Source organism: Malus domestica, chromosome 05 (genome assembly GCF_042453785.1).
Source record: "Malus domestica chromosome 05, GDT2T_hap1".
NCBI lineage: Eukaryota > Viridiplantae > Streptophyta > Magnoliopsida > Rosales > Rosaceae > Malus > Malus domestica.
Window position 1 is genome coordinate 10,586,481 of NC_091665.1, and position 13,868 is coordinate 10,600,348.

The window sequence follows — 13,868 nt, forward strand, 5'->3', positions numbered from 1 at the left end:
TGAGGAAAAAAACCCATGGTAATATTTAATAGATCCGTTGTTTTTTGTCCCAAATAAATATGACAAGAATTGTTTGCATTACGTTCTAAAACGTAGCACACCTTTGAAGAGGAGCCCACGTTATATTTTGATTACTCTAAGAATAAGATATTAAGATCGATTGTGTTTCTTCACACTGGACTCTCCTGAATGCGATCAACTTGATAAGAACTTTATTTCCCTAGAAGGATAAGAACACCTGTCGAAAAAGATACACACTGTACAGCTAAAAACCTTTCAGCATTAAACACGTGATCAATCAGAATAAAACTTTGAATATTCTTTATTTTTGTAAATTAATTAGTTTTTCATGTCTATATATAGAAGAGGAGGAGTCTGCCGTTCTTATATGTTTCTGAGTTTGTTTTATATATGTTTGTGAGTTTGGTTTAGAGTTTTGAGGTGCTCTGAATAATATAACGATGTGGAAGATGGCGGTTCTTGTAGTATTTGGTCTGCTATTGAGCTTGGCAATGGTGTGTAATGGAGGTATTACAAGCACTTTTGTGAGGAAAACTGAGAGTACTGTCGATATGCCTTATGAAAGTGATGCCTTCCAAATTCCTCCAGGCCACAATGCACCTCAACAGGTAAAATTTCCTTCCCTCTCTCTCTCTTGAACCCTTTTACGAACCTTAATTTTTTTCTTGAGTACAAGCGATATTCTACACTAATCTACACTAAAAGAAGGGAGGTTTGAACCCCAGAAGCAATGGGTTAAAGAGGAAGGCCCTAACCATAAGGACAATCCACCACACGAACATTATAATTTTGTTTTTGAATATTTATGTCCTTGTTTCATAAATTTGATGAAATTGATTAAATAGGTTCACTCTCCATATTTTTAATTTTGTCTAATTGTATGATTTTTGTGTGGTTTTGAATATTAAAGGTTCATATAACACAAGGAGATCAAGAAGGGACGGCAATGATTGTGTCATGGATCACTCCGGATGAACCAGGTTCTAGCGTAGTGCTTTTTTGGAGCGATAAGCATAAGACAAAGAAGGCAGAGGGCAAAGCCAAACAATATAAATACCATGATTATACTTCTGGTTACATTCACCACTGCACCATCAGAAAATTAGAGGTAAAATTTTCACTAACCTGTTATGTATTTTCTTTTATTTTATTTTTCAACCTTGCAGTTAAGTTCTTTTGCATTCAAATTTGGATCAATTTTCTCGTTTTTTTTTAATTTTCTGAAATATTATTGTTACAAGCAGTGTAAATATTAATTTTATAAAGTTATATTTTCATCTCATTATATTTTCTTTTTGCAGCACAATACCAAATATTACTACAAGATTGGAATTGGCCAAGCTGAGAGGACATTTTGGTTTGTAACTCCTCCTGCAGTTGGGCCAGATGCCCCTTACACATTTGGTCTTCTTGGTAAGTAATGTTTTTTACCACAACAGATGGTTTACGTTTTTGCTTTGTGATGTAAATTGTGGGACTGACTACAATCACCATCTGCCAAATGTGGAAATTGTTGTTTAATTCTGAAACTCACTAATTAATTAAAATTGGGTTTAATTATTTGCAGGGGATTTAGGTCAAACCTTTGATTCAAACAAGACACTTGCTCATTACGAATCAAACCCATTGAAAGGCCAAACAGTTTTGTGTCTTGGTGACCTATCTTATGCTGATAACCATCCAAATCATGACCAAGTTAAGTGGGATACGTTTGGAAGGTTCATTGAGAGAAGTGCTGCTTATCAACCTTGGATTCATACTGCAGGAAATCATGAGATTGATTATGCACCAGAAATTGTAAGCATCTCATATAATTCGCCTTTTCATAATGCACATATTTTTGTTATGATGAATGGATTTAATTGAACATCTCGTACTTGTACGAGAAATTGCAAGGGTTAGGGTTTGGGGTTAGGGAGTGCTCAATTTTTCTGACAGAAGATTGCAATTTCTGTTGCAGGGTGAAACAAAACCTTTCAAGCCTTACAAGCACCGGTATACCACTCCGTTTAAAGCATCGGGGAGTACTGCTCCTTTCTGGTACTCAGTCAAGATAGCTTCAGCACACATCATAGTCTTGTCTTCATACTCATCATACGGTATGGAATTCTAAATTATTTTTTACATTAGTACTGGTTGCTTGAATTTGCAATGATATCCTTGTTATATTTTTTAGTCAATTATAACTTCGTAGTGAAATCTTCTGAATAATTTCTCTTTATCAAATTGGGTGCTTCAACAATTTAGTTTAACACAAATTATAATTTACTTTTTTTTTTCCTTAAGGTAAATACACTCCTCAGTATAAATGGCTGGAGCAGGAGCTACCAAAAGTTAACCGGGATGAGACACCATGGCTGATTGTTTTAGTGCATTCCCCATGGTACAATAGCTACAACTATCACTATATGGAAGGGGAAACCATGAGAGTCCAATTCGAGTCCTGGTTTGTTCAGCACAAGGTCGATGTGGTATTTGCTGGACATGTCCATGCCTACGAACGATCTGTAAGTTCTCGATACACAGAGTCTGGCGGTGCTATCTACATAAATAAAATTTAAACCACTCGTATTTATCTTCCTTTTTACAAGTGATGTGTATGTGCTATGTAATGCAGGAGCGTGTATCAAATATTGCAAATAACCTCGAAAATGGTAAATGTTCCCCGGTGAAAGATCAATCTGCACCTGTCTACATTACAATTGGCGATGGAGGAAACATTGAAGGCTTAGCAACCAAGTAAGTATGCATGCATTTGTAGTCTTTTTAAGATATATTCAACGGCTTCCTATTTGGTTTGCTCTATGAACTCCATGTTTTTTTTATTATTGTCGTGCAGTATGAGAGACCCACAACCAGATTACTCAGCTTACAGAGAGGCCAGTTTTGGTCATGCCATTTTTGACATCAAGAACCGAACTCATGCCTACTATAGCTGGCACCGGAATGATGATGGAGCTGCAGTCAAAGCAGATTCTATGTGGTTTTTCAACAGATATCATCATCCTGTTGATGACTCCACAAGTTCCCAATCTTGATCGATCATGCAATGTTAGAGAACTTTTAGATTGTCGATGTTGAATAGTTTCAATATTTTCTTCATGTACTTTTTACATCATTTCCTCCTTCTCCTTCGGATTTAGGCAGGCTTAAGGTTGATAAATATAAATGTTTATGGTTTGTTTTTTTTTTTTTTTTTTTGCTCACTTTACGATTCAGATTTTGTGTTATGAATTGAATTAGACATCTGCAAAGCGGTATATGTGCTCTAAGACCATCTCCAAAAGAGATGTCAAATTTTAAAAATAAAATTTGAATTTGACAGCCTATGTTGTACTTTGACATAAAAAATTTTAAACTTGCAATATTGCTACATAAAAAGTTCCACTTACAATAATATTGATGCATACAACCTTCCTTCTATTCACAATTTCGTGTCAATAAAAAAAAAAAAAGAGGATATAAAATTTGAGACTTCTTTCAACATTGGATTGAGTGAAGTATGACTCAATCGTTAGTCAACAGATAACTTGAAGCCTACCTCTATTGATCTTGCCATGTAGGCTTAAGGTTAGTTCACATAATGTTTTTGTAAATATGTTTACATAATTTTAATTTTGAGGTGACAGTTTAAATTTTGGTGCAGGAGCACATCCGTTTTAATCACAACATGATTGTGCCCGCACTTGCGATTCGTAGAAAATGTTACAGGGGTCAAAAGCATCGAAACAACTGAGAAAATAAGTTGCAATTTGACCTTCAGCTTAATTACGAGAAACTAATACTACAGAATATGTAGTAAACTTTTGCATGTTGTGCAATTAGGTGTGAACTGTGGCGAAGCCATGATTTGCCGAGAGGAGGGGCAAAATTCAAAAGAGTGCAAGGTTCAATCGAAGCAGTTGCTTTCATATTGGAGAGTGCAAAGTTTTGAGTTAATATTCATAACAGAATACAGTCTCTTTACCAAAGCAGTTGTAAGCGGTAATTAATATACAAGCCATGTAAGAAGCTTAAATTGGTTATGATTAGATTCTAAAAAACGTTAGACGCTAATCAAGCAATGGACTAGGGCCTAGCAACTAGGCGCCTAGGCAAGATTTAGGCAGGAGCTTAGATGAATTTAAATGAATTTCTTTTATCGTAAAACATACATTAAACAATATTTACATTATTTTTTAAAAATTAATACAATATTTATAGATAATGTGAAAATTTAAGATAAATAAGGGTCTTAAAAAGAGGGAAAAAAATACGTACAAGAATAATAAATAAATAAAAGAGAGAAATGGGTTAACTAGGGGTGGGCACGGGCCGGGCCGGGCCCAAATTTATAGGAACCGGACCGTATCCGTTGTAAATAGTAACGGGATGGGTCGAACCGGGTCCACAGGTCCCCGTCTCTCTTGCTCATCTCTCCCAATCCCAAATCAAGGTCTCTATCTCTCGACTCCGATCAACAACGATATTGTCAAACACCACCTAGATGCTCCAAAGTCTAAACTCCACAACAAATTCAGAAAAAAAAGAAAAAAAACCTCATCTCAGATTTCCCACCATACTTGTAGGTTAATGAAAACCCATAGGCTAGGCTAGTAGGAAGAACTAGTTGCTGCATGTACTCCTTCCATCCAAGTTTAATAGCTGCTACACCTTTATCCACTGATTAAACATAACCAGAGTAAGGAATGGAAATTCCTAGTCAATAATAAAAGAGACATTTTTCAAGCAAAACATTGAAACAAAGTACGGAGAAGAGAAATTACAGCAAAAGGCAACAATACCTGCAGATTAATGAAAACCCAGCAAAATCTATAATTAATACAAAGTTATTAATCTCCTCAAACCATACTTGCAGATTAATGAAAACCCAGATGGTCCTGGGTTTCCTGAACTTCTTCCAGGAAACGACGTCATCAGAGTACAAGACACCAACGTGGATCTTCCCAAATTCGACCTGGAACTTGTACCACTGGGTGCTCCCAAATTGAACCCTGCCCATACCAATACATTGGAGTTGATGCAATTGGTTTCTATTCCCAACCAGAGTCGTCCTAGCCTTATCAATCAAATCCTTCAAAACCCAAAACCCAAAAATCAAAATTAAAAACTAAGGGCCTATTTGGTATCCTACTAAAAAAAATTATAATTCTTAAAACCAACTTGGATGAACTTCTCTCAAGAACAATTTTTTTTACAACCTAAAAACTTGTTTGGTATCTAACCTGGAAACTATTTTAAATCTTCAAGGATTTAGGCTATATAACCTAAAAACTTGTATGTATAAAACCATTATGTGGCAGTGGCTGAGGGAGGATATTAAGGTCGGGTCGAAATTCGAGAAGCGACCCGAAAAATACTCACCAAGACCCAATATCTTGACGACTTGATTTGGAACTCTCAATTTCACACTTCATACTATGAGGTCATGTTGTCTTCAGATGGGTTTTGTTCACATATATGGTGGTGGGTTGCTAATTTCAAATGTTGCCATTGAAATTAAGCAAATTGAGTTTGAAATAAAGCTTTGGTAATGGTGGAGAGGTGAGGTTGGGACTTGCGGGTGATTAGAGTGAGAGGACGGTAGGTTAGGGATGGTAGGAAGAAAATATCTAAGTCGCCGGAAAGATCCATGTCATGGTCTCCGGAACATCTCTCTCAGTCGTTGGAAACATATCTCTCATCACCGCCAATTACTCTCAGTTGATGTTTGGTGTCCCTGGCCTCGACGCCAAGGTCCTGCAGATGTCGCGAAGAAGGAAAAAAAAAGTAAAAACAAACTTTTGTTGTTCTCAGATTTTAGGCTAGTTTTTGAGTTATTTTTTAGTTCAAGTTTTGCAAAATAGGCTTACCAAACAAATTTTTGTGAATTGAGAAACTATTTTTGAGTTAAAAACCTTGAACTCAAATAGAATACCAAACAAGCTCTAAAGTTTCCCAATTTTATCTGAAAAAAAATTGAAAATTACCTGTTTGGCCGAAAGAAGTTCGTGGCACTGATATTCCAAAGTCGACAATTCTTGTTGAATCTTCTCTATCCTCGAAACCAGCTTCATCAGGTTCACATTATTTGGGTAGATTTGCTGGAACTCCCTCTCAAGCCGGTGCTGGACCACCATTAGAGGAGGGTTTTGGGGACGACTGACGGAGAGTGACGGAGGGGAGGGGACGACGCACGCTTGACAACGAGAGAGAATGAGTTCGAGGTCCAGTCTCCAGTGACAAAGTTGAGGACTTGAGACGAGAGAGAGAACCTAAGGTAAAACTAACGGTTCAGATTGAATGGTAGTTTACTCTTCAATCTCGTTCATCCATTGCAATTACAAATAGGTCGGTCAGGGTACCTGTTTTTCTATACTTCTGGAACCAGCCCGCCCTTAAATTTTCAAAGGCCAGCCCCACCCAACCCCTCACCACCTCGTTTCTCTTTTTAAAAATTAGGAATTGGCCCATACCACCCCGACCCACGGTTCCTATACTCGTTTGGCCACCCCTAGGGTTAACAAACCACAAAAAAAAGGTGGGGTCATAAGAGAAAAAAAAAAGGAGAATACTTGGGTACTCACTGGGAGTGCCCAATATACTGATTTTTTATTATGTAGAACAATTAAATAATGATACATGTCCATTTAACATATAACCACTCATCTTTTATTCTTCTAGCCAAACATGTGTTATTCTGCTATCCAAACACATGTATTCTTCCTTAGTGAAACACTACCCAGCCGTCCATCCCAATCCACCATCTTTTCCCACCACCACTAACGAGAGTAGCCCAATTTACCATCCTTTAAACACATTGATCCATCTCATTCCTTCCTCCCTTGATTTGGTGCTACCATCACAAATCTACCATGGTTGTTGTCAGACCCATCCCTGTCCTTTCTCCACCCACTCGCCTCTCCTCATTGGAGAGTGCTCCTAGGCATGTTTTCCGACGAAGGGAGGGGCGGCCGCCACTCCTCGCCCTAACGTAGCTTCGCCACTAGGTGTGAATACCATAAACATAGTACGCCAATAGTCGTTCAGTCTCTTGACATTAGAAAGATCTATTTCACCCAAAAGAAGATGATGACATGGTCCTTGGTTCAGAAGTATCATATCTTAGTGCAATAAGTCGTTTATTGTATTTAGCAAAATGTACTAGACATGATATAGTTTTTTTTAGCCAACTTGGTAGCAAAATATAGCTATCCTCCAACAATTCAACATTGGAAGGGCATAAAAGATGTTTTAAAATGTCTTCGTGAGACAAGGGCCTACTTTGCTTCAAGAAACTACAAATGACTAGAATCTTGTTGGATATAAAGATGTTGATTTTCTCTCCGATTTACATAAAGCCCGCTCACAAACTGTATATGTGTTCACTTATAAGAATACTGCAATCTCATGGCCTTAGTGCGTTGTATATGATTACACCAACTTACAAATAAGTCCGATTGAAGATTGCAGAAATCAGGGGGAGTTACTCATGCATGTTGTACTTTTTTTTACCTTCGACTTGGATTTTTTTCATTGGTTTTTTTAACAAGATTTTAACGAGGCAACAAAACGGCACTCAACACTATATAATGATCCAAGCAAAGTTGTGCCATTTTTCCTTTGCCATGATATTTCCCTCTGAATATTTTCCTGGCAAGGTTTTAAGAATACAACTGATATGGATATGTGTGCATCCAAGGTGGAGAATGGTGAAATTTGGTGTGAATGCCACACATAGAAATGCATAAAGAAGCAAAGATGCATGCAACCACAATTGACTTTGGTGAACGAATTAAAGACTTTAGGTAGAAAAGTTTTAGGAAGATGAAATAGTAAATTGGATGAGGAATTTTATCATTCCACATTTACTCCTTACCGATGTAAGACATCCCTATATAAAGGGACCCTTGCAAATGTAAAGACTCCCATTTTCTCTAATTCGTACCAAGAAATCTATATTCTTGCACTTATTGAAAATTCTTAGCAAGTGCTCTCTTTTCTGCCTATTTATAACATTGCATCCAATGTACATTGTATTAATGACGTTCTTTCTTAGAATAATTGGTCAACACTCATGACACAAGTACAAAGTTTAATTTTCAACTTTAGCGTTGTCGTACAGTATACATGACTTTTTAGTGTTCAGATTTACCCGTTAAATTCCCTGGCCCTTCAGTCGACATCCAACAGCTATATTCAACTATTTCCATCGTATGAACGGTAGTGTGTACATGGCTCTATTATCCGCATAGAGCTATGGATATTCCCCTCATTTTATGATAATAACTTTTCTTTTAGTAAATAATTATTGTATTGTGTATATATAGATCAAATGCTTGTCCTATGCTCAAAAGATACATGTGGGTTTGTGGGGTTAGGGGGTCCTCTGCTAATCTGAGCAAGATAGGTGTGCTGGATTTAGCTTCTTCAAGGGCAGCAGCAGCCACTGTTGTTAGTGCTGGGTTTGGTCTTGAGCTTTGGAATGGTGTGCAATGGAGGCAAAATAAGTAATTTTTTTAGGAAAGTTGAGAAGAGTCGACATGCCTTTTGACAGTGATGTCTTCAAATTCCCTCCAAGCTATAATGCACCTCAAGAAGTATGATCTCTCTCTCTCTCTCTCTAGAATTATGTTAGTTTGTGTCATTCATTAATTTATACAATGCTTATTTACATGGACTTTTTTGTTTTAAGACATGATAATTAACCTTTTTGTCTCCCCTACACACCCTTTTTTTAATCATGTATGTTTCTATTTGATTTATTTAATTTGATGACTAGAAACAAAGAGTAGCATGTAAGAGAAAAAAAAAGGTGTAATCATCATTTCTCTTATGTTTTTATATCGGGGACGCAACTATTACTGCACTGACTGTTATTTCACTACAAATAGAGGGGGGTGTCATTTCTATGGATGAGTTTTCAAAGTGTTTATGTAGAATTATAATTGTATTGATTTCATTGATCTCACAAAGGTACTTACATATACAAGTCAAGTGACTTGGAGTACAAGTAATCCTAGGTCCACTGGAATTTACAAAACCTAGCCTATTAGAATCCATCTGGATTCTCCTACACTGACATTGTAAGTAGTTGTTAGTAGACTAAACTTTTAAGTAGTTGTGTGAAATGTGTGCCTTTTTTATTTAAGGTTCATATAACACAAGGAGACCAACTGGGAAAGGCTGCGATTGTGTCATGGGTTACTGTGGATGAACCCGATTCCAGTACTGTGCTTTACTGGAGTGCAAACAGCAAGAAAAAGAAGGCTGACGACAAAGTTACAACCTATAAATTCTACAATTACACTTCCTGTTACTTTCAAATTTATAGGATGTGGATATTGAGAGATCTAAACCAGTCACAAGTTAGTTACAACAGTAAATAGTTAATTGTGGTATTTGTGTAATTAGGTGTAGAAGATAAAGGTACTGATGTAATGAGCCTCTGTGGCTATATATATTCTGGTGTACTGACAATTAAAGTTAATCAATGAAAATATCCCTTTCAACATTTTCTACTTGGTTTCATCGCCAACCGCCTCCCGGCATTCCTCGATCCTTCATTTCTTCCACTCAGTTTCTCTGATTTCTGTTCAATTTGATCGGAGTTCTTCGTTGATTTGGTTTTCTGATCACTGTTCTTGATCGGAACTGGCATCTTTGAGTCGGTGATATCTGAATTTTCCTCTTCTCACCGTTTTCATTTCTCGATCGATCTCTCATGTCTTGATTGATTTTCTGCTCTATGTCTTGATCGATTTTCTGCTCTCTGTCTTGATCAATTTTCTGCTCTCTATCTTGCTGTTGTTTATCATGGCTTCCCCCTCTCACTCGTCATCTCCGATTAACTCACTGCCATTACCAAACCCTAATTTTTCTACAAATTCTCAACCTCAGAACTCGTATATGTCTCTTACGATTCAAAATATTGGTAGCATGGTGCCAATCAAACTCAAATGCACCAATTATCTCCCATGGCGTGCGTTATTTGCTCTAATTTTGCGCCAGTACAAACTTCTTGGTCTCATCGACGGTACTGAGCCATGTTCAGCTCCACTTCTTCCTGATTGATCTCTGAATCCAGCTTTTGAGTAGTGGTTTGAAAAAGATCAAAATCTCTTGATCTGGCTTAACTCGACCCTATCTGAAGATCTCATTCCTTTCACTGTAGCTATTTCTACATCTCGAGAGCTTTGGCAGAAGCTTAAACAACGTTTTGGTGAAGTTTCTGAAGCTCATGTCCACCAGCTTCGCTCTCGTCTTCAGTCAATCCAAAAAGGCTCTCAATCGATCTCGGAATATCTACAACAAATCAAGGAAATTTCAGATTCTCTCAATGAGGCCGGCACCCCTATATCTGATCGTGATCTAATTGCTGCAATGCTTCACGGTCTTCCTGATGAATTCGAGTCCTTTATTGACTCTATCATGCTGCGTTTGTCTTCTACTTCTCTTGATGAATTACATGGTCTGTTGCTGACAAAAGAGATTTCCATGGCTCGTCGCAAGCAACCTCTATCCACCGCTGCAACTGAGCCCTTTCAGGCGTTCTCTGTCCAATCTCAAGCACCTTTACTGCCGACGCCTTCTTCACAGGCCTTTGCTGCATATAGTCAGCCTCTTCAATCTTCTTTTCGTTACAATTCTAATCGAGGCAGAAACAATCGTAATGTTTTCAGAGGCAATCGTTTTTTTCGTCCTCATCGTGGACACCACACTGGCTCTTATCGTGATGGTCCATCTCGTGCCCCTGCTTCAACCTCTCGGTCCACCACTCAAGGCTATTCATCTACTCATAAGAATACATGTCAAATCTGTGGCTCCACCAGTCACGAAGCTATTGATTGTTTTGACATAATGAATCCTAAGATCTTTGGACGCGTGCCACTAGCCAAACTTGCAGCTCTTTGTGCTCACTACTCGTCAAAACCATCCCCATCTTGGTTGTTAGACTCTGGGGCCACATCCCATATTACTAATGACATTGCCAATCTCTCAGTTGCCTCTCCCTACACTGGTGAAGACAAAGTATATATAGAAGATGGTAAAGGTCTGTCTATTCACAATATTGGTACCTCTTCTTTAATTACATCTCATACTTCCTTTAAGTTGAGTAATGTATTACATGTACCTGCTATGAAACACAACTTATTATTTGCCTACCAATTTTTAAAAGATAATAATTGTGCCTTGACTCTTGACCCTGATGGATCTACTGTAAAGGATCGTGTTTCAGGGAAGACGCTTTTGCGAGGACAAGTTAAAGATGGTTTTTATCCTCTTCAAGGCTCTGGTCATCCCCCTTTTTCATCACCCTCGGCCTTCATCAGTGTCAAAGCTCCTGTACAGATTTGGCATCGAAGATTGGGTCATTCATCTTCTTTTATCTTTCGCAAGGTTCTTTCAAGCAATAAACTTGTGGTGCAAGGCAAGACTACTGTTAATCTCTTCTATTCCGATTGTGCTTTAGCTAAAGATCACAAGCTTCCTTTTGGATCTACTCATTCTACAACTACTCAAAGCCTCAAATTGTTACACTGTGATCTTTGGGGTCCTGCCCCCATCACTTCACCTAGTGGTTTTAAGTACTACTTGTTACTAGTGGATGATTACAGTCGATATAGTTGGTTCCTTCCATTAAAGGCTAAATCTGATGCTTATTCTACTTTCATTGTATTCAAACAATATGTGGAAAATCTTCTTGGCAATAAAATCAAAGTTGTGCATTCAGATTCTGGTGGTGAATTCATTGGTGCAATGTTTCGGTCTTTTCTTCATACTTATGGTATTGTTCATCAATTAACATACCCTCACACCCTTGAACAAAATGGCTGTGCTGAAAGAAAGCACTGACACATTGTGGAAACTGCCAGAACATTACTTGTTGCCTCTAATACTCCCCAACTTTATTGGGTAGAAGCTTTCTCCACGGCTGTGTACCTTAGTAATAGATTACCAATCTCTGGACTTTCTAAATCTCCTTGGGAATTGCTCTTTTACAGGCCACCCGATTACTTCCGTCTTAAAGTTTTTGGCTGTAGATGTTTCCCGTGACTCAAACCTTATACTCATTCCAAGCTGGATGCTAAAAGCAAAAGCTGTGTTTTTCTGGGTTACAGTTTACCACACAAGGGATATCGATGCCTTGACCCAGTCACTAGTCGTATCTACATTTCTCGACATGTCCAGTTTGATGAAGCCACATATCATTTTCAGTCTCCTCCCACCAGTCCAGCTATTTCTTCGAAATCTGTTTCAACTCCCAAGGATCTGCAATTCACTGTTCCTCACAGCATTGGTGTTTCTTCTGGCTTTTCAGTTCCAGATTTGAGTTCCCACTTTGGTTTTTCTCAAGGTCCCATTCCTGCAACTACTGCCTCCCTTATAGAATCTCCACATCCACCATCTTCACAGTCTGCACCAATTATTTCTCTGCCCCCTACCAACACTCATCCTATGATCACTCATTCTAAAACTGGTATCTTCAAGCCCAAAGTATATGCAACTACAAAACATCATTTTCCATCTGATCTTGATTTTGTTCCAAATACATATTTGCAAGCCTCTAAACATGCTCACTGGAGATCTACCATGCAAGATGAGTTCAATGCCTTACAATTAACAGGGACGTGGACACTTGTTCCTCCATCTTCATCCTACAATGTTGTTGGTTGCAAGTGGGTTTTCCGCATAAAGAAGAAACCTGATGGTACTGTTGAACGATTTAAAGCTCGTTTGGTTGCCAAGGGGTATCATCAGCAAGAAGGAATTGATTTTCAAGAAACCTTCAATCCTATAGCTAAATCAGTCATAATTCGTGTCATTTTATCACTGGCTGTGCATTTCAATTGGTTTTTAAATCAATTAGACATCAGTAATGCCTTTCTTCATGGCGATTTAAAGGAGGATGTATACATGCAGCAGCCTCCAGGTTTCACTGATCTCAGTATGCCCCATCATGTCTGCAAATTACGGAAATCCCTTTATGGTCTCAAACAAGCACCTCGTGCTTGGTTTGACAAACTATTTCAAGCTCTTCTTCAGCTTGGTTTTAGGTAATCTTCCTCCGATGCTTCCTTATTTTTTCTTCACAGTATCACTCATGTCCTGGTACTTGTGTATGTCGATGACATATTAATCACTGGACCTGACCCTTCCCTCTGAACTCTATTCATTAAAAAACTAAGTGTTATTTTTCCTGTCAAAGACTTGGGTCCCTTGCACTATTTCCTGGGATTAGAGGTTCAGCGATCATCCATAAGTCTCTTCCTTCATCAAACCAAGTATTTACTGGATCTTCTCAGCAAAACCAATATGGCTGGTGCAAAGCCTTGCTACACTCCACTTGGATCTAATAAATTGGATCACACTGGTCCTCTTTTGTCCAATCCAACTGAGTATCGTTCTATTGTAGGTGGTTTACAATATTTGACATGGACACGTCCTAATATTTCCTTTTATGTGAATCAAATATGTCAGTTCATGCAATCTCCTGGAGACCAACACATGCAAGCTGCAAAACGTGTTCTTCGTTATCTCAAGGGTTCTGTGTCTGAAGGACTATGGTTTAAAAAGGGTGCCACTACTCTCACAACCTTCTCAGATGCAGACTGGGCTGGCTGTCCTTTTTATAGGCGTTCCACCAGTGGTTACACTGTCTTTCTGGGATCCAATCTTATCAGTTGGAGTGCCAAGAAACAAGCTACTGTGGCACGATCATCAACGGAAGCCGAATATCGTTCTCTTGCCCACACTGTCGCTGAACTGACTTAGATATGCAAAATCTTCCGTGACATTGGTTTCCCCCTTTCTCAGGTTCCTACCCTTTGGTGTGACAATATTTCAGCCATCTCCCTTGCTTCTAA

General features: G+C 38.3%; 2 protein-coding genes across 2 annotated transcripts; both read left to right on the forward strand.

Annotated features, from left to right (window-relative positions):
- Positions 1–397: 397 nt before the first annotated feature.
- On the forward strand, positions 398–3,208 carry LOC114824781 (purple acid phosphatase 2-like). The gene is made up of 8 exons (XM_029102017.2): positions 398–629; positions 932–1,129; positions 1,323–1,434; positions 1,589–1,818; positions 1,982–2,120; positions 2,308–2,528; positions 2,639–2,760; positions 2,861–3,208. Exons 1-8 carry the CDS (start codon positions 462–464, stop codon positions 3,057–3,059), a joined length of 1,389 nt encoding a protein of 462 aa, XP_028957850.1. The 5' UTR covers positions 398–461; the 3' UTR covers positions 3,060–3,208.
- Positions 3,209–13,317: 10,109 nt separating this feature from the next.
- LOC139196049 (uncharacterized mitochondrial protein AtMg00810-like) lies at positions 13,318–13,776 on the forward strand. Its single transcript, XM_070821713.1, has one exon. The coding sequence runs from the start codon at positions 13,318–13,320 to the stop codon at positions 13,774–13,776; it is 459 nt and encodes a 152-aa protein (XP_070677814.1).
- The last annotated feature ends 92 nt before the right edge of the window (positions 13,777–13,868 follow it).